The sequence below is a fragment of the Megalobrama amblycephala genome, linkage group LG15, assembly GCF_018812025.1.
Source record: "Megalobrama amblycephala isolate DHTTF-2021 linkage group LG15, ASM1881202v1, whole genome shotgun sequence".
Lineage (NCBI taxonomy): Eukaryota > Metazoa > Chordata > Actinopteri > Cypriniformes > Xenocyprididae > Megalobrama > Megalobrama amblycephala.
The window spans coordinates 14,716,033-14,737,605 of NC_063058.1; the positions used below are offsets into that span (position 1 = coordinate 14,716,033).

At 36.8% G+C, this 21,573-nt stretch overlaps 3 protein-coding genes across 5 annotated transcripts in view; 2 read left to right on the forward strand and 1 right to left on the reverse strand.

Moving 5' to 3' along the window:
• Nucleotides 1-2,406, forward strand: part of zcchc14 (zinc finger, CCHC domain containing 14) — a 37,717-nt gene extending 35,311 nt beyond the window's left edge. For both annotated transcript variants that reach the window (XR_007180040.1, XM_048158439.1), the window contains one exon: nt 1,046-2,406. Coding sequence is in view for 1 of the 2 variants with exons in the window: in XM_048158439.1 (XP_048014396.1) it covers nt 1,046-1,101 (56 nt within the window). In the remaining variant the exon portion in view is untranslated. The remainder of the gene's footprint in view (nt 1-1,045) is intronic.
• Nucleotides 2,407-3,332: 926 nt separating this feature from the next.
• On the reverse strand, nt 3,333-9,728 carry map1lc3b (microtubule-associated protein 1 light chain 3 beta). Its single transcript, XM_048158446.1, has 4 exons — nt 9,479-9,728; nt 7,530-7,585; nt 4,882-4,988; nt 3,333-4,775 (listed from the first exon to the last, which is right to left on the reverse strand). Exons 1-4 carry the CDS (start codon nt 9,516-9,518, stop codon nt 4,601-4,603), a joined length of 378 nt encoding a protein of 125 aa, XP_048014403.1. The 5' UTR covers nt 9,519-9,728; the 3' UTR covers nt 3,333-4,600.
• A 9,768-nt stretch (nt 9,729-19,496) lies between these two features.
• The window catches only part of det1 (DET1 partner of COP1 E3 ubiquitin ligase), a 37,307-nt gene continuing 35,230 nt past the window's right edge, over nt 19,497-21,573 (forward strand). For both annotated transcript variants that reach the window (XM_048158445.1, XM_048158443.1), the window contains exon 1: nt 19,497-19,634. The gene's annotated coding sequence lies outside the window, so the exon portion shown is untranslated. The remainder of the gene's footprint in view (nt 19,635-21,573) is intronic.

Here is a 21,573-nt window from a genome sequence, read left to right on the forward strand (position 1 = left end):
ACCACACTAATGGGGAAGACTGCTGACTTGAAATCATGGTCCCAGAGTCTGAAGGAAGACTGGAGAGGCACAGAATCCAAGCTGCTTGAAGTCTACTGGGAAGTTTCTGGAGTCAGTAATGATTTGGGGGGCCGTGACGTCTGCTGGTGTTGGTCCATTGTGTTTTATCAAGTGCAAAGTCAATGCAGCCATCTTCCAGGAGATTTTGGAGCACTTTATGCTTCCATCTGTTGACAAGCTTTATGGAGATGCTGATTTCCTTTTCCAGCAGGACTTTAGCACCTGCCCACAGTGCAAAAACCACTTACAAGTGGTTTGCTGACCATGATATTACTGTGTTTTATTGGCCAGCCAACATGCCTGACCCCTGAATCTATGGAAATTTTCAAGAGAAAGATGAGAAACAGTCGATCCAACAATATACAGATGATCTGAAGGCTCAATAGTGCCTCAGCAGTGCCACAGGCTGATCACTTCCATGCCACACTTCACTGATGCTGTAATTTGTGCTAGGAGCAAGTCATTTGCTGTAATATGTGCTGCCGACCAAGTATTGAGTGTACAAATGAACATACTTTAAAGAACTTGAAGTTTTGAAAATCCATTTTTTGATTGATCTTAGGAAATATTCTAATATTTTGAGATACTCGATTTTGGACTTTCATTAGCTGTACGCTCTAATCATCAAAATTTAAAAAAGAAAAAACTTTTTAAATGTTTTACTTTACATGTAGGGAATCTAGAATATATGAAAGTTTCATTTTTAAAAATAATTTACAATAAAAAAATTAACTTTTTCACGATATTCTAATTATATGACCAGCACCTGTATATTTACAAACTTTTATGATAGATGCGATTAATCATGATGATATATACATTTACAAACTTTTATTTTAGATGCGATTAATTACGATATATATATTTACAAACTTTTATGTTAGATGCGATTAATTGTGATTAATCGCTTTGACACCACTTTTTGTGTTTGTGTGTGTACACAAAAAAACAAACAAACAAACAAAAACATGTTTTGTTTTTGCAGGGACGTTTCGTCTGAAATATTCTCCGCAGTCAGACAGCCAGGACTCAGGGGACTAAATGATGTGTATGGACAGATTTGGACCTGCACCTTCCTCAGTGTGTAAAGACACTTGATGTGAGACCCCCGCTGAGCAAAGACACTACAGTATCTCTTCACAGGAAGATTGAGTGATCGAGTTTGATCAGTTATGGCTTTGATGAAAGCCTTGTGCCAAAGAATCACTTCACAGTGGATCTTTGTAAAGGGATGTTCAAGGAAGAACTCTTTTTTTGTGTTCTTCATTACTCTTCACTCCGTTCGTTTCACTTGAGACTCGCTTGAGCAAGTCACTATGGAGCAGCCAGCAGTGTATCAGTGAACATTGATCGCACATGTCATTCTTGGAAGCAAAACGAGGTAAACTGACAGAATTTGCTTGCCAAATAACGTGCAATTATGACCAAGACTTTTTGCTCTTGGTGTGACAAGTCAACCTTTGGGAATAAAATACTGGCAGTTATTTTTTTTTTCTGGAAATTCATATGGGAAAGGAAAAACTGACAATTGAGGAAGTGGAAATGTTGTATTCCATCTCAAGAGGTCATTTTTTAGCTTTTTGACTACCGGAAGTCTTCTTAATCATGTGTTATGTTCCTGTTTGTTGTTCTCATGGTATATTTGTTAATGTCCTGGTTTTTGCTACATTTGCTATTTTCGAATTATATTTTTTATTACATGTTCAATGTTCTCTTCGCCATAAAGGTGCCATGTCAGGCTGACACTCCAATAAAAGACATTTATACAGTCAAAGCACTCGAGACCGTTGAAGTAGAACTTTTTAATTTACTAGCATTATTAAAACTGTAATGAAAAAGAAGAAATTGCTTCCCAGATTTATGAATTTCAGCTTCTAAACTGAGAACTGAACACTAGAGTAAACACTAAAAAGGTCAAAACAGTGGGTTTTCCACGTTGTTTCTCAATTACATGGGCATATACTTTTTCCAAAGTGTTGAAAAAGTCGGACTTACACAAAAGACCCATTTAGCCAATAGATGCCATTCCATTGTTGCTGTTTCAAAGCAAATGGTGATATTTATGATCTGTGTTTTTCAGTGTCTAGCTGCCTTTTACAGAACATTTGTTTTTAATTATAGATCTTGCAGTTGCTGGATATGCATGTTGCCTGATCATGAATTACTACAGGCTGTATGTATTATTTGTAGTATTATTATCGCAGGAAAGCTTTTGAGCTAAAACGACAATGCTGACGCAGCCATTTTGTATTCAGAAGTGAATGTTTATTGAAGATTGATTGTTGAATTTTTGTATAATGTATCAATTTGACACTTTTTAAAATGAATTAAAAATGTTTTTGAGAATTCCTGTTTAAGTGGATTGTTTTAACCGATAAGGGTTATGTAATAACATTGTTATAATATTATTATAATTTAAAGGTCCTGTTTTTCGTGGTTTTTTGAAGCTTTGATTGTGTTTATAGTGTGCAATATAACGTGTTCATGTTTCGCGTGTAAAAAAACACAGTATTTTTCACATAATTTACTTATCTGTATACCGCTGTTTCCACTGTCATAAAAACGGGCTGATGACTTCCTTGTTCTATGAAGTCCCTCCTTCAGAAATACGTAACGAGTTCTGATTGTGCCAGCGGTTCCTGTGTTGTGATTCGACAGCAGTTTAGCGAACCTTGCCCGGAAAGGTCACGCCTCTTACCATAACGTGGAGATGCACGCGCTCAGTGTTATTGTAAACATGTCTTTAATTTTACCCTATCAATTTGAGCCGGAATCAGACCCGGTGATTGGACTGCGGGATGAAAATAACAGCGTTTCGACGACATGGCGACAAACACACTCTACAAACGCAACTCTTGTGTATTCCTGTGGGCGGAGGTTAGTCAAAAAACTGTTTTAGTGACGTCATTAAAGAAGGAAGTAGAGGGATGTAGTCCAAACTGGCCGTTCGATGTAGGCGACTTCTGTTAAATAAAATATCTCGCTTGGCATTGAACTTTGAGCTTTAAAATTTTACAGATTTTATTTATACTCTAACAACAACATTACACACTAACTAAAGTTTGAAACATGGGATCACGAAGAACGGGACCTTTAAAATAACTCTTTTCTATCTGAATATATTTTTAAAATGTAATTTATTCCTGTGATTCAAAGCTGAATTTTTAGCATCATTACTCCAGTCTTCAGTGTCACATGATCCTTCAGATTCAGATTTTTTAGTATATAAAACATTTTTAAGGGGAAAGTTTCAAAGAAAAGGCCAAACAGGATGCATATTCCTCTTTTATTTTTAAAATAACAGAAATAGAAGTGTGATATTGCTGTAAATCTGAGCAGGAGAAACACAGAAATGATCTTAGTTCGATAATGAGTTAAACTCTCATTCAAACAGTCACTTTTGTAAATTGCACAATAGTATCACATATGAATGTTTTTTACATGAATACGAAAAAAAACCCTCTTTAAATAAGAGCAAATAAATGCTCAGGCATCTATGCTTATCTGTACAGATTACTGTAAGACATACAGATGGAAAGATTACGACAGCTCACGGTTATGTATTTATAAAGGCGTAAATAATCCTCTAATAAAATTGAAAGTCTAAAAGCGTGCATCTACAAGAGCAAGGATGTTCAGAAAGCACCCGTGTCCATGGATTGAGGCCACAATCGCTAAAGCCACATTCATTCGCTCAATGTACCATTGATTATAATTTTATTTTCCTTCCTAAGCTTGCACTTTTAAAGCTTCACACTACAATCAAAGCAGAATTTCTTGTATTTTAAATTGCTTACTATTTATTTCCTCAGGTACGTCCCACCGGATCATACTTCAAATGTCAAGTTAAGTAGGACGTCGTTTTGAACCTTGACTTAGCCAATGAGTTGTGAAATCCAAGAACCTCAACGCTCATGACCCAATTAGCAAAAAGCTCGAGGGGGAGGTGAAAAGACTGAATTGCTTCTAACAGGAAAATGGAACAGCAGAAAACACTCCTACGGGTAAGGAAAGCCTGTCGAACTCTAAAAATAAAGATATTTGACGGGCAACAGGAGGGGTTAAAGTTCACCAGAGTGTGCTGGCAGCAACACGACCCCTCCAAGCTGAAATGGACCTAACGAATAACCTCCAAAACTATTTGGCCACCTAACGTTACACTAGATGCCATTTCGGAAATTCAACCGCTAAGAACTCTTTCGTTCAAGCTTTTTGTTGAGTAAACCTGGAGCATTAGTCCAACTTACCTTAACCTGTCCTACTACCTAAACACAAATGACTCCTCATCCATTATGAAAACACAAATTAACGGAAGGAAGTCGAGGTTAAAGGGCTGAGACGTAGGAAGTTAGGATTGAGCTTTGGATAATGTCTGGAATTGGTGAAGAATTTGAGCCAAATGACTAAAAGTTCAGTTGGTTCCTGTCTGGATGAGGGCGGGAAAGTTGATAGGGATATATGTAGAGGAAAGGTCTAGAGTTCAGGGTAAGGTGTATCATTGTCCGAGAGTGAATGCCAATCGTTTTGCCATTTTTTTTTTTTACTGAGGACACGCAGTTCCAAATGTCTCCTGGGATGCGTAGACCATGTACAGGAAGCCGTCTTCATCTCTCTCGCGCTCGTAGACCTCAGAAATGGCAGTGGACACAGATACCATGCTGTGACCGTTGACAAGCAGGAAGAAAGCCTGGTTGGAGTTGAGCTGGAGGCGTCTCCTATTAAAACCAGAAATGCGTTAGCAAAGTGGGTTTTTTTTTTGTTTGTTTTTTCAAAAATAATACTAAAAGAGATAAGAGACAGGCAAGAGGAAAAAGACTTTACCTGATTATCTTAATAAGTTCACTCATGTTTACGTGGTCAGGAACTAAAAACTTAGTTTTGTCAAGAATTGGCAGTTGCTTCTCTCCCTTGTATCTCTCAATGATGACCTGAAACAGAATCAAGTTAAACTTTAGCATATATGCATAAATATCATATATTTTAAGCTGATAAGTTGGACAAAATAGTGAAGGAATATACACATATATGCTATGTATATGTATATATACACTTTTCAAAAGTTTGGGGTCAGTAAGATTTTTAATGTTTTAAACTAATGTCTCATGCTTAGCATGACTGCATTCATTTGATCCAAAATTTAGTAAAACGTCATACTGTGAGATATTATTATAATATATTATTTTAATATATTAAATGTATACTGATACAGTAATATATTAAAATTACATTTAATATATTAAAGGTGCCCTAGAATTAAATATTGAATTTACCTTGGCATAGTTGAATAACAAGAGTTCAGTACATGGAAAAGACATACAGTGAGTCTCAAACTCCATTGTTTCCTCCATCTTATATAAATCTCATTTGTATAAAAGACCTCCGAAGAACAGGCGAATCTCAACATAACACCGACTGTTACGTAACAGTCGGGATCATTAATATGTACGCCCGCCATTATTTGCATATGCCAGCTCATGTTCAAGCATTAGACAAGGGCAGAACGTCTGGAGCAGCACAGCTGAATCATCAGACTAGGTAAGCAAGCAAGAACAATAGCGAAAAATGGCAGATGGAGCAATAATAACTGACATGATCCATGATATCATGATATTTTTAGTGATATTTGTAAATTGTCTTTCTAAATGTTTCGTTAGCATGTTGCTAATGTACTGTTAAATGTGGTTAAAGTTACCATTGTTTCTTACTGTATTCACGGAGACAAGAGAGCCGTCGCTATTTTCATTTTTAAACACTTGCAGTTTGTATAATTCATAAACACAACTTCATTCTTTATAAATCTCTCCAACAGTGTAAAAAAGTATTCTCGTCGCTTCATAACATTAAGGTTGAACCTCTGTAGTCACATGGACTATTTTAACAATGTCTTTACTACCTTTCTGGGCCTTGAAAGTGGTAATAACACGAAGTTCTCAGATTTCATCAAAAATATCTAATGCTGGGTACACACTAAAAGATTTTTGAAGATTTTCCACAAACATGAGGACAAAAAATCATAATTTAACCATTTTTAACATTTTAGACTCCAGAGCGTCTGCGCGTTTGTCCTCGGGGTTCCCCCCACACATCAGGATTTCTGATCGTAAATATTCAACATGTTGACACCTCACACCACTGATAAGATAATCTGTAGAACCATCAAGATAATCGGTACATTACCTAGGATTGTCGGAAGGGGAGAAATCGGCCCGATTAAGTTGTGGTGTGTACCCAGCATTAGTTTGTATTCTGAAAATGAACGAAGGTCTTACGAGTTTGGAACGACATGAGGGTGAGTAATTAATGACAGAAATTTCATTTTTGGGTGAACTAACCCTTTAATATAGAAATCTTTAGTAACTGTATAAAAGTCTTTACTGTTGCTTTATCAATTTAATGCATCCATGCTGAATAAAAGTGTTCATTTATTTATTTCCCTCAAACTTTTAAACGATATATGTGTAATTTTTAAATTACAGTTTCTATTTAATTAGATTAGATTAGTCCACCACTTTCCAGTCCAACTCATCCATTTAAAAAACATTTAATCTAAAGTTTAATATTTATGTGTCCAGACATTCCCATTCAAAAGACCTGCTCTGGGTGATGTTTTGTGTCTGTTCAGCAGATGGGAAGTTGACCACTCTATCCTGGTCAGCTCGAATAACAATTGATTCTGGTAACCCTGAGGCACTGTCAATAGAGGTGACACCTGGCTACAATACCAATGACAGGTCTTTAAGAGCCTGATAAAGACCCCATACATACATGCAAACGCAGGCATTCATATGCTAGTTGTTTAACTAGGTCCATTGATAACCTTCCTTTTGAGATTATCCATAAGATTAACCTATTATGCCCAATTCACACAGTTTCAACACACACGTTTGAAACTTTTACATAACAGCCTTGATCCCGAGGCCATCTGCTTTTGGGCCATTTACTTTATTTATTTTCCAAAAATAAAAATCTGTCATCATTTACTCGTCCTTGTGCTCGTTTCAAACCAGTATGACTTTCTTTCTTCTGTAGAACACAAAAGAAAGATCATTTAACAAATGTCTCATGCATGTCATTGACTTTAACTGTAAGAACGAAAATAGTTCTTCAAATATCTTTGCTTTTTTCTCAAATATACATATCTTTTTTGTGTTCTACAGAAAAGGAAAATCATACAGGTTTGAAACAGCATGAGAATGAGTAAATGATGACAGATTTCATTTCCGAGTGAGTGAACTATCCCTTAAATCCAGTGTTTTAGTGATGGTAAATTGATAAGATGCAAATGAGCAATTCTGTGTTACTTCCTCAAAAAAGGCACACCTAGAACAAACATGAAACTTATTCTAATAACAATATTTACATTTACTTATTTACCATTTCAAGGGTCTGTACTGGTAAAAAAGCCTTTTGTAATTGATTATCAATTTTAATTTTCATCTCCAGCTCCACAGACAGACACATCTGCTTACCGGGATCTTGTTTGGATGCTGTTCCCGGATCAGCCGTACATCCTCCACCCGCTGCTCTGTAGAAAGGAAGTGGGAGCGGATATTAGATACAGGCGGATCACAGTACAGGATGCATTAAACCATAGACATTTTACTGGGCTGGATATGGGTCTCAAGTATCAATCAATTCTCTAAAGGACCAAGTTTAATTGTGTTTAACAGGTCCATGTTAAACTTGTCAGCTCTATTCTGTGGTTCAGTTTCAACCAAACAAGGAAAGGCATTGATGCAATGAAGAGGAAATTGTTCTGTTGGCATACAAGGCAAGTTTGGGAGTGTGTAAATAATGACAAAATATTCATTTTTGGTCAGCTCTCCCTTTAAGGACTTCAGTGTTTATGTCTGTTCTTCCGAGTTAAATTGCTTGGAATATTAGTTTATTTCTTTGTTGTATAAACATTTGTTCCACATCATTTTCTCTTAATGAGTTAATGAACAGAAATGAAGAAGAAACAAGGAAGCCCTTTGTGTACCATTCTAACTAGACTTTGAAAGACATGACTCAGCATGAGATGACAAGACCGTATGTACAGCAGTCATAAAACAATAAACAACGATTCTAGAAAACACTAATGCATTGATATTTTAGGAAAAGGGCGAGTGGTGTTCATGAACTTGAGCACATGTTACTGATGTTTGACACGTGCATATTGTGCAACTGTGGTAATTTCGGTGGCTGACAACTAACTAACCACAGTCATTTCCGTACATCTTTTCTTTAGTTTCGTTTTAAAGACCTTGTTCATCCTTTTTATGGCGTTTCATTAACAAGAGGTAGATTAATGTGGACCAGTTCAAGTCATGATTCTTCAGTTCTTATAAAAACAAAGTAAAAACCTTCATACAATTACTCAGGTAAAACGACATGTTTGGTATGTGTGTTCATAAAACTCTAATACAATTAATATTTCGTCATAAACATGTTCGACTCGAGAACCAGAGTCCGATTCATCAACGTTCGGTTCGGTTTGTGAACGAATCATTTCGAACGGTTTTGTGAATCGATTCATTATTAAAACTAATATTATCACAACATTGGTTGAAGATTAACTGGGTCATTTAAGGGCTGATAAATGATTTATTTAATATTTACATCAAGAAACAGTGGCCTTTGTACAAACTCGGTCGAATAAGTAGGCTATGTGATGAATACAAAGCCCAATATGTTGTCTGAGTAAGTCTCTGACTATGTTATCCTCTATTTTCCACTTGAGTCCCAAAACGGGATGGAAATAAGAGTGCGACGGTTATGAAAAAGGAAACAATTAGGCTAAACATCGTCACTTCGCCTTCAAACAGGCCTGCAACCGAGCGCAACGATGACAATACCCGTAATATTATTTTTTAAACGGTCGAGGTTGCTAAATGAAATATTCCTAATATTCAGTTCGGCATCGTTGTTTGTTTACTCGAGTCCTTCCAAATAACCTTAAACGACGAGTCCCATCCCCCAATCCTGCAGCGCAGTGTTTCGCTAACATCTGCCCACAAACAAAGACATTGCGACATAGATTTTGGTTTTGGTACGTTAAAAATAAAATAAGAGTACTTATATATATATACACTGTTATGAGTCTGCAGTCTCGATGATTGTACAGTCTGAACATTAAGATAGCGACTATACACGGCCGACACCCTTATAACCCAGTTTGACTAAATTGTTTTCTAGAGCAACAAGACAAGACATATTTTTTTTATAACGCAATGTACAATTATAATAGAAGACGTGTATTACATGTACTTCAATACAATAACTAGTGGTATTACTGTATAGACGTTCATACAGCCATGGACTTTCCCAGAATATAGTCTAATGTAAAGTGTCATGCTGTGAAATCAATACTGAGGGTTTTATATAAGAAATACAGTAGAAAAGCGAATCTCTGATGATATGAACTCGATGAACTTACCAAATGTCCTCCTTTGTTTAAATGTCTTTTCCGAAGGCATGTTTAAAATCAGATTAGACACCGTTTTCTTTAGGCAAACCTGCCTAGTTTCGTTTCTTTTCTATCCCTGAACAAATCTTAATCTGTTATGTGTTTTATAATGCGAAATCGTATGTTTCAGTTGCGTGTCGTTGCTTCGTCCTGTGAATTCTGTCTTACCCCAGCAAAACAAACCAGTCAGCTGACCTGTGACGTCATGGCGCGTATGCTGTGGACATGAGGGAAAGGGGAAGAGCTTGAGGTTAGTCACTCTCTGACCCCTCACCGAGGCATTTTTTAGGACATTTTGTGTCTTTGCCAGTTCCTTTTTATTTTATATATGCTTACTGAATTCATAATAGATTCATATTTGAAAACGAATATTATAGGGTTTTGTAAAAAGCTTGTCAAAGTCTTTCTTGAAAAATAATAATTTTTGCATGCTAACTGAATGTTTCCAAAGACTATCCACCTTATTCCTGACTAGCTAGCCTACTGCGTTTCGAATTATGGGTTGCACTTCCGGTTTGGGGAACTTCCGTTTAAAAAGATTGAAACGAATCGTTTCAAATCATAAGGTTGCCCTACAAATATAGCTTATCCGTCAGTTTGGCTCAATGAGCTGACAAATTTTCTTTCATGTTTTATTTTCAGACATCATAAGACGTAACGCTTGGTATTTTAACGTAACGTTATAACAAGAAGAATATTTATGGCAATGAGCTCTTTTCAGCCGCTGCTTTCTATCCATGTGATTATTTTCTTTTGTCCCTTTGCGCACTGTAATATAGTATGAAAAAAGACAACATATTCTGCACATTTGAGGTCTGTCTCCCGATATGATTTAATATCGCATTAATAATTCACTGGAATGCACGAACAATCTCTCATTTTTCTCCTCAAAGCCTCTTTCCAGGTTTGTTTTCACAGGTAAATACAATTTATTATCTGTCAAAATGACGGAAATCACTTTGAGATCACGCAATGCTGAAGTTCATGAACATTTTTTATTAAGGCAACGTACATTACATAATGCAGATATATATCACTATGTTATATTTAATCCGTCCGTTATTGCTGTGGAAAGAATCACGCTTTTTCATGGCCTGTTGAAAGTACCTTGTTGATGCTTTATACGGAAGTTACACCCATAATTCGCGCATTGGTAAAGTTATCGCGTCACTGCAGCGGCCGTTAGAAGCTCCGGTTCCTATAGAAACAGTCAGACGCGCGCCTCCAAAATGACACAAAAGAGACGCGCATTATAATTCGAGCATTTAGAAACAAAATTTATGCCACAGTTGTTGTCAGATTTCATTGGTGATTTCAAATATGAAATTTAATTGAAAGCTTGGCAAACAGCTTTGGAGAATTTGGTGTTTCCCATTCAAAGAGATAGGAGCTGCACTTGAATGCCCGAGAAGCGTTTCAAAGATGGCCGCCGAGTGAAATGACTTGTCATAAATTGACTTTGATATTTCCCACTCACAGGATAAGTTTACAGTCACTCAACACGTTGAGGCATGTCACACTATATGGGGTGAGTTTGTGGCATGAATGTACACACACTTTTCAGAAAGTATTTAAACAGCAAAATGGTTTTGCATAGATTTTGCAGTTCACACAAGCTATTATGCTTTTCCAGATGACTCAAAACCTAAGTCCTTAAATAATCCCCTTAAGTAGTGCAGAGATGAGTCAGAATGGTCATGGGGTTGAGATTGAGTAAAGAATAATTTCAAGAAAATAGATTTGTGACTTTTATGTATTTTTGTTTTTGTTTGTTTGTTTGTATGCAAGCAGCCACTTTATTGGATTGTCTTTCATAAATGTTTCAGAATAGATAAGATTATAGCTAAGCTTATAATGCCATATGTTATGTTTTGTTGCTACTGTAAACATTTGCATAACAACAATACTGTAGCAATATCAAGCAATACAGAATTAGTGTAGACAAACCAAAGCCATGAAGCCACTATCAATGTAACTTATGACAATTTTAAAAGCGATCTGATGCCTAAACACACACATGGACACAGAGCCACAATTGCTTTATACAATTACTTTAACTTTTGTTTTGTTGGTGTCATTTTTTTCGAGATGTAGTACAGATGTAAAAAGGGCCCATGTGATCAAAAGTAACTAGATATGTGATAAAGTTACTCAGTTACTGGGCTTGATAAGGCCTGTTTTGTATGTTTATCTCTGTTGTTAGGTGAGCAGGGATCATGTAAGTGAAAACAATATTGACAGTTCAGCATTGTTAGCCGCTAGGCTTCTAATTTTATCAAGTTGAACCCCTTGAATACTAAATGGATTGTATGAATTGCAGCAGAATATTAATAACAGCAGAGCATTATGAGGTGAAAAATACAAAAAACATTTTGAGGGGAATTTGGCTAACTCAACAATGTTTTTTGTAGTTGTTTTGAACTTGCCGTATGAGTCACATAATAGGCTACATTTTATTATTTTTACATTTTATGATTCAAATGACATCAGTGCCCTAACATTTTGCACAGTAGACAAGATAATTAATCCTACAGGCTATTAATAGGTAAACATATGAATGTTTTTTCCCCTCTCAAACAGATTTTCCCATTAACCTTCTGGTTTGTTGGATGCGGTTCACTTGCAACTGGAACATCTGTGCTATAATTGCACATTAGCATATGTTTTTCTTTTAGACATTTTTGCAGGCTCACGAAAAAGTAAAATCTTAAATATGTGTTTATGCTATTAGTTTGAAAATAAGTTCACCTAATCTTATTTGGAGACTTAACTGGCTTTTAATTTATTTATTTTTAAACTATATTTCATACCCCAGTTCAAAGTACTGGCTATTTGGAGACTTTAAGATGCATAAATAGACAGTACATAAAAAGTATTATTATAATTATTATGTTATTATTTGCACAGCAGATGCATCTGTGAGATATGTCTTGGAAAAAATCCCATCCAACACATTGTCATCCATATTCCATGAGTATTTCCGCAGTAAAAATCTGTTTCCTTGGAGGTTTGAACTCAAATTAAAACCATCCAGATGTTCAGTATACATTCCTCTGGAAAATAATATCTTGCAACTTCTGTGTAAAAATACCCCCATACTTATTCAGATTCAGCACCATACACTAAAGTATTTTTAATTTCTTAAAAACAGTTGTGCAAAAAAAATTTCTTTATGTTTGTTTCTAAATTATGCTCTTAATCTCAGGTTTTCTATTAGAGGCTTATGAGACAAAACATGTATGGTTTAAACATTAACATGCCACACAAAAACCTCAGGAATTGGTAGTTTAATTTTTTTATGTAAAAGAAAAAGTCATTTGCAGGGCACAATGTATCAAGTACTAACACCAATTATCTAACAAAGACGTTTAAAATAAAATGCACAAGTTACAGACTTCTAGGCCTGGTTTCACAGACAGGGCTTAGATTAAGCCAGGATTAGGCCTTAGTTAAAATAGGACATTTAAGTAGCTTTTATAAACATGCCTTAGAAAAAAACAGTACTGGTGTGCATCTTGAGACAAAACAACTTATATTTATCTTTGCTGAATTGTTTGAAACCCACAACCTATAATGTATGATTGTATTAAAGGTCCTGTTTTTCGTGTTTTTTTGAAGCTTTGATTGTGTTTATAGTGTGCAATATAACATGTGTTCATGTTTCACGTGTAAAAAAACACAGTATTTTTCACATAATTTACTTATCTGTATACCGCTGTTTCCACTGTCATAAAAACGGGCTGATGACTTCCTTGTTCTATGAAGTCCCTCCTTCAGAAATACGTAACGAGTTCTGATTGTGCCAGCGGTTCCTGTGTTGTGATTCGACAGCAGCTTAGCGCTCCTTGCCCGGAAAGGTCACGCCTCTTACCCTAACGTGGAGATGCACGCGCTCAGTGTTATTGTAAACATGTCTTTAATTTTACCCTATCAATTTGAGCCGGAATCAGACCCGGTGATTGGACTGCGGGATGAAAATAACAGCGTTTCGACGACATGGCGACAAACACACTCTACAAACGCAACTCTTGTGTATTCCTGTGGGCGGAGGTTAGTCAAAAAACTGTTTTAGTGACGTCATTAAAGAAGGAAGTAGAGGGATGTAGTCCAAACTGGCCGTTCGATGTAGGCGACTTCTGTTAAATAAAATATCTCGCTTGGCATTGAACTTTGAGCTTTAAAATTTTACAGATTTTATTTATACTCTGACAACAACATTACACACTAACTAAAGTTTGAAACATGGGATCACGAAGAACAGGACCTTTAAAGAAAAACCCATTCTGACATCACACACGTTAGTAAAACGTGATGACAAAATTAACAAGTGTAAATTAAAGGGTTAGTTCACATAAAAATGAAAATTCTGTCATTAATTACTCACCCTCGTGCCGTTCCACACCCGTAAGACCTTCGTTCATCTTTGGAACACAAATTAAGATATTTTTGTTGAAATCCGATGACTCAGTGAGGCCTCCATAGCCAGCAATGACATTAGCTCTCTCAAGATCCATTAATGTATTAAAAACATATTTAAATCAGTTCATGTGAGTTTGTTGCTCCGAACAGCTGATTCGACACACTGATTCATAACGCTCAGAAGCTTCATGAAGGTGTGTTTTGAAATAGGCCATCACTATATAATTTTTTATTTTTTTTTGGCGCACCAAAAATATTCTTGTCGCTTTATAATATTAATATTGAACCACTGTACTCACATGAACCAATTTAAATATGTTTTTAGTACCTTTTATGGATCTCTAGAGAGGAAATGTCATGCTCCTTATGCAGGCCTCACAGAGCCATCGGATTTCAACAAAAATATCTCAATTTGCGTTCAGAAGATTAACGAAGATCTTACAGGTCTGGAACGGCATGAGGGTGAGTAATAAATGACAGAATTTTCATTTTTGGGTGAACTAACCCTTTAAAGTGGCAAACAGTCAAACAATTCTCTAATTATCCAACAGGGTGAATGGGGCACCACAAAACCATTTTTTCCCCTCCAGTTTAGGCCTGGAAAAAACAGCATTATTCGAATTAACATGCTTGTTTGATGGTTCGACTTAAAAATCAGTATATCATAATCGAGAAAAAAGATTAAAGAACTTTATATAATATAGAATATTAAAGGGTTAGTTCACCGAAAATGAAATATCTGTCATTAATTACTCACCCTCATGTCGTTCCAAACCCGTAAGACCGTTGTTCATCTTCGGAACACAAATTAAGGTATTTTTGATGAAATCTCACAGGTATATGACTCCTTCATAGACAGCAATGCAATTACTTCACTTTCAAGGCCCAGAAAGGTAGTAAAGACATCGTTAAAATAGTCCACATGACTACAGTGGTTCAACCTTAGGCGTCGTTCACATATCGTGTCTTTTGTGCGCGCAAGTTAGTTATTTCAAATGTAGGCGCGCGGCTAGCGTGCTCAAAATGGAAGCGACATGGTCGTAACGCAGGTCATGTGACAAGAACCAACCAATCAGCTTCGGCCTTTCCGTAACAACACTGAAAGCTCAGCCGAACAGCTGATCATAGCTGTACATGTCGGGTTTTTATTTCTCATCTCCATAAATATATCTAATTGTAAAGCTAATGCAAGGGCTAGATATCAATTAATCCTTTGCTGATACTTCCTTCTCATCGTGGTTGCATAGCAACGACAGATGCCACGGGAGCGCAAGCACTTGTGGAAAGGAGGAGAAAGCTTTCCATGCATTTTTAGACGCGATATGTGAATGGCCCCTTAAAGTTATGAAGCGACAAGAATACTTTTTGTGTGCAAAAAAAAAACAAAAAAAAAAAGCTACTTTCTTCAACAATTTCTTCTCTTCCGTGTCAGTCTCTGATGCTGTTACATTGTAAACACAGTGCTGCACTTCCAGGTTCTACGTCAGAACGCAGACTCATTATTGGTCGGTTCTTGAGTCAGCATCACAAGCATGCATCATGGTGCATACATGAACAGCGTCACAGAAGAGAAGAAATTGTTGAATAAAGTTGTTATTTATGTTTTTGCGCACAAAAACTATTCTTGCCGTTTCATAAAATTAAGGTTGAACCACTGTAGTTACATTGACTATTTTAACAATGTCTTTACTACCTTTCTGGGCCTTGAAAGTGGTAGTTGCATTGCTGTCTAAGCTCTCAGATTTCATCAAAAATATCTTAATTTGTGTTCCGAAGATGAATGAAGGTGTGGAACGACATGAGGGCGAGTAATTAATGACAGAATTTTCATTTTAGGGTGAACTATCCCTTTAAGTATTCTGAACCAAAATCTGTTCCACTAAGTATACAGCCAACGATCTCCATTTAAAACTTGACAGAGACTAACATGACAGTAAAGCAAACTGCAAGTACATCCAAGAAGGACAGTTCATTTATATTCACATCTCAATTTTCTTACCAACCACATGACATTGATGTAAAGAGATGTGCATTGATCTGTCTCTCTCTCTCTGTGTGTGTGTGTGTTTTATGGATCACTCCCAGTCACACTCTATGTTCCTGTCATCCTCCCAGCCATCAGATGGTGGGCAGGCTCACTCACGGCTGGGCACTCAACTGATGGCAGCTGTCCTGTAGGAAGTGCAGTTGGCACGGGTTTATCTGCGATGTCTCTCCGTTATCTCGCCTTGGCATTGTGTCATGGTATAAATATTCAATATTTCGGATCTCAGTTTTTAGAGTCTCAACTTCGGGTTGATCCAAAAAATGCGTAGAATCTTGTTAAATCGCAGCATAATAAGGTGTTTCGTAATTGTATTCATTATAAAATCGCAATTAGCCTCATAGAGAAGTCCATATTGTCCATAAGAGGCTTGGGCGTCTGCATGAAATGACATCATACGCGAGCTGTAGGATTTGTCAGTGTACAGCAGGTGGCGCTCTTGCACAATCGCTGCCCATCATGATTACAGTCAAGCTTCTCAAGGGACTGTGTAAGAGGCAGCCTGCTATTTCTGACACGTCCTCTCAAACAAGCCTGCTTTCGGCTTTCAGAAACATTAAAGCTGCAAAACAAAAGATTTAATCCTGTTAATCCAACATTATGGTCCTGAACGCATCACGTAGAATCGTTCATGAAAATCTCTTGCATAATTCAGTGTCATAATTCAGTATAATTTCTCTAATTATTTGCATTGTGGATCTTGTTCTTAATTATACAATCTGATTTTATTAGCATTTTTAATTTTGATTTTATAAAGGAAAAAAAGCACTTGTTGCATTAGATTTTCTTAAAGCAGTGTTACACATGCGCTGTAAAACAATGTGATTTTACTTTAAAACCAACGTCTTCATATCGTTATTTTTACATTTATTTATGCTTTTTTTAATGCATTTTTTATGCAAGTTTTTGATGAACGTGGTGATGGAACTATTTTCTATTGCAGTGGACAGATGTGCAACTCTCACAAGTGTGTGTGTGTGTGTGTATATATATATATATATATATATATATATATATATATGTGTGTGTGTGTGTGTGTGTGTGTGTGTGTGTGTGAGAGAGACCCTGGACCACAAAACTAGTCATAAGGGTCAATTTTTTTTAAATTGAGATTTAGACATCATCTGACTGCTGAATAAATAAGCTTTCCATTGATGTATGGTTTGGTAGGATTTGACTGTGATACAACTATTTGAAAATCTGGTATCTGAGGGTGAAAAAAATAAAAATATTGAGAAAATCGCCTTTAAAGTTGTCCAAATGAAGTCCTTAACAATGCATATCCACTCACAAAAATACATTTTTGATATATTTACAGTAGGAAATATACAAAATATCTTCATGGAACATGATATTTACTTAATATCCTTGATGATTTTTGGCATAAAAGAAAAATCGATAATTTTGACCCATACAATGTATTGTTGGCTACTGCTACAAATATACCCATGTGACTTATGACTGGTTTTGTGGTCCAGGGTCACATACATATATAAAAATTAATGCTGTCAAATCACTCACGATTAATATAAAAGTTTGTGTGTGTGCATATAATAATATATATATAAAAAATCTCCATTATCATTGTGAAGTAAAAAGGATCATAAAGGTTTTTTCCCCCCTTTGTGATTTAATAATTTCTAATAAACCTTTAGGGTCATCTTATGTCCAATGCAGTATGTTTCAAAAATGAAAATGCTATTTACTTCCTAAAATATTTAACCAAGGTCTTATAGGTGCAATCGGAAATGAAAAGCTGATGAACCTGTTGAACCTTGTTCTGTAGACCAGGATGTTGAGAGCTTGTGCGGCAGTAATTGAAATCCTTTGACCCGTCACCAGGGTTGGAGGACCGAGGGAAAGATTTGATCATAATGTGAAGCATCATTGCAAATGAAAATGGTGCTCTCTTTCAATCTCCAACCCATTTTTTCCCCTTGAATAACACTGAACGAGTTCATTCAGATCAATCCGTGGATGACCCTGAATGGGCTTTTTTGGGAGGAGCAATATCTTATTAAATGAATTACTCTTAAAGTAATGGAGTCGTAATAACCTAGTGCACTCTATAGTTTTAGCATGATAAAAGCAGGCGGCGAGTATTGTCGACAACAGCCCCTCTCAAGGCCGAGGCTAGTAATTCAGCACAGCGTTGCCATGGTGGTCACCATGGAAACATCCTACACCGTTTGCTGAGAGTTGAAGGTAACACCCACTCTCATTGTTCATCGTTCGCTGGGCTAATGCATATTCATAGACACAGCGAAGCCATTACCAAAGGCTTTTATTGGTCTGTGTATCCATCAGCTGCACAATACCATTACAAATGCTGCAATTCACCTATCTATGGCCTCTTAATTAAGAGGGACTAGATTAATAACCTCGGGTGATGTGATTAATAAAGCAACAGGGGTGTATCTGATTTGTGTGGAAGCACGATTGCATTTTCTACGCCGTTTGCATTCTGACAAACTTGTGTAGAGAAGAAAAAAGGAGGCAACTCAGGCAGGTATCAGGATGACGTTTTTAATCAGTTTGAAAGACAAATATTGATGCGATTGCATATCGTTTAACAGACAGCACAAAAGCGATTTGCTTCTGAGATAATTGCTTCATCAGAAGTGTACAAGGTTTGCATGAATAAAAGATCAACTCAGAGCTCGAGGCCTTGAAACATACCCTCCTACACAAACACATTCACCTTAAGTTGGTCCGCGCAATCGCGTCCTACAGGGCTACGTTTGCAACAACAGAAATAACATCCAACTCTCTGCTGAATTTATTTGCGCATTTACACATACAAAACAAAAGACATGGCTAACAGCGCTTTTTGAATATTCAAAATGACATTTTTCGTAACCAAAGCCAGTTAATCAGCCGCATTGTTAGGCAGCATGTTCATGGGTCCAAAACATGGTTAATTATGAGCGTTAGCTACAAGCAACAATCAGACACGACTTACCTGTCTAATGAAGGGGAAAACCAACGCATCTGGTCACAGATGAGCCTCTCATTTGGCAGAGGGCACGGTCAGAAGGCTTCCGTGTATCCACACCATTAGCCAAAGCACCCGGTCGCTGAGGTAGACTGTGACTTGTTGTCAGAAAGCAGAAGGAACAACAACAAAATCACTAGTCTTCCACAGCGGCCCAAGCCAACATCTGCTGAAACCGAAGTCGGCGTTTGTAGAAATGCAGTCGTCGTTAATGGAAGGCGTTGAGATTTACTTCAATATCTTTGGGGAAAGGGCTTTCTGTAATCTTTTTCAATATATTGGATGTATGTTCTGCAATATCAGTAGAGGGATAAAACCAGCAGCATGCCCAACACATTTTAAAGGAGATGGAATTGATTTACTGCCTATGAAGATGAATATTTATTAAGAGCTCTTCTATATGTGTGCTTTCAGCTTCTGAAGAAACACGAGCTAAAGCTCTCCAGAGACCCAGAGTGTGAATCCGGACAAATCCAAGACTGATGGGAGCTCATAATGTGGTATTACTTGAAGCATACCTGCCCTTTCCATTGAGAAGACTTCACACACCCTGCAAAATGTCGCCCGTATCTGAAGGCTACTGTGGCAACCTTGTGTCCTCGTGTTCGGTCTGATGAGGATCAAAATGAAAGATGATTCAGCCAACAATCCCCTAGTTCGAATAACAGGTCTGCTTGAAAAGTCCTAGAAAAAAAAGCTTTAGGTGCGAATCACACAACGAATGGTTAACAAGTAGAAACCTTTAAGAAATGCAAGCATTACAAATGCAATACGAAGAATTAAAGTACAGTCTTGTGCATGATTGCCACACAAGTAAATATTTATTTCTCTATACATATTTACCTAGATATAAATATAAAATATATAGGTTGCACTTTACAATAAGGTCTCATTTGTTAACATTAGTTAATTAACCAACTAACATGAACTAACAATACATTAGTTACAGTATTTATTAATCTTTGTTAATGTTAGTTAATAAAAATACCATTGTTCGCTTTTTGTTCATGTTAGTTCACAGTGCATTTATGTTAACAAATACAACTTTTGATTTTAATAATGCATTAGTAAATGTTGAAATTAACATTAAGATTAATAAATGCTGTAGAAGTATTGATCAAAGTTGTTAACTAATGAAACCTTATTGTAAAGTGTTACCTATAGTTATATATTATAAGATATTTTTACATTTTTTATTATATTTTCTAAATGTATTTTAGTATATGTTAAAAATATTATATTTTTGCTATTATATTGCGATTATTCATTTGATTTTCTCTTGCATTTGTTTAATGCAAGAAATTTTCCACAATCAAAGTCACTTAGCCAATATTTTAATAAACATCTATATCTTTGCTTTACAAATAATTCAAATAATTTATATTAGATTAAAAAAAAATAGCTAAAGCCAATTTATGCGCATTTGCTGTTTGTTGAATGTTAATTTTAACCCCTTGTATAACTATTTTATTTTATTTAGTGCAGCCATGTAAGCACTGCATAGCCCCGCCCACCAAATCTCATTGGTCCAAAATCCTGTTAAACATTTTCCTTGAAACTTGGTATTTCTAAGCATTAAACTATGGTCCCATCAATCCTATGTTCCCCAAATTCCCATTAGCCACCGTAGTAGTTACCCTTGGGTATAAAAGCTGGTCATAAACGAGAAAGCACTCAGTTAAGCATGCTCACGACTCCCACGTAACGCCCGCCATTCAGGAGATAATGAAGTGATCAGTTTTAAATGACAGATCAATGCACGGAAGAGAGAGCGACAGCAAAGGCGAGGCAGGAAAGGTGCAGCGAGCTGGCCTTTTCTTATAGCTTGCACATCATTTCGCTAAAACCTCTCTCTCCACACACACACACATCCTAGACCTTTGATAGTGACATTTGAAGAAGGACAGCTGAGTGCATTTAGCTCTACCTTCCTCAGAAGACACGAGCGACGGGACTCTGCCCTCTTCTCTCTGAAGGAAACACTCTATTTGCTTTCAGTCCAGAGGGCGGAGGGCTCCACAACAAAAAAAAAACAACAACAAAATCCAGCTAAAAAGCTTCCTCACCCGCACGACGTAACACGAACCGCGAGAGTCTTAGCGCAGAAATATGTACAGCGGACGGCGGCGTGCTCTGTCAAACTCACTTGTGTGGACAACAAAAGCATGACTGACAGGTGTTTTGGGATGGCAGGGGACCGTCAAAGCTAAAGTTACATCGGCCCATTCATTTTGTATAAGGCCCTGCTTGGGTTAGCACATACAAAGAGAAAGCAACAATCGGGAGGCCATTGTGTCGGAGACGGCATTGAGCGGAGACTGACAGCGCGATTCTTTAGCCCTCTGAAGGAGAGCTTCATTAGAGACGTGGCTACTTGCCGCCACCGCCTCATACTGAGGTGATGGATTACTTTCAGAGCCCAAGCCGCACAAGGGAAATTAGCTCGGATCAACTATGGTTTTTCCCATTAAAAAAACATATTAGCCATAATAGGCTCCTCACTTTGTATGAATAAAGTCGAGCCGTCCTTTTTTCTTTCGGTCCCCTCTCATTTTCTTTAAGTAGCCGAACCCGTTTCCGCACGCACTTATACATTTACTTAAGATT

Excerpts from the sequence above, each read along its gene's own strand:
- map1lc3b (XM_048158446.1), bottom strand. The coding sequence starts at position 9,518 with ATGCCTTCGGAAAAGACATTTAAACAAAGGAGGACATTTG. Across the intron at positions 4,989-7,529 it reads AGCATCCAAACAAGATCCCG|GTCATCATTGAGAGATACAA; the intron begins GTAAGCAGATGT and ends ATTCTGTTTCAG. Across the intron at positions 4,776-4,881 it reads GAACTTATTAAGATAATCAG|GAGACGCCTCCAGCTCAACT; the intron begins GTAAAGTCTTTT and ends TGGTTTTAATAG.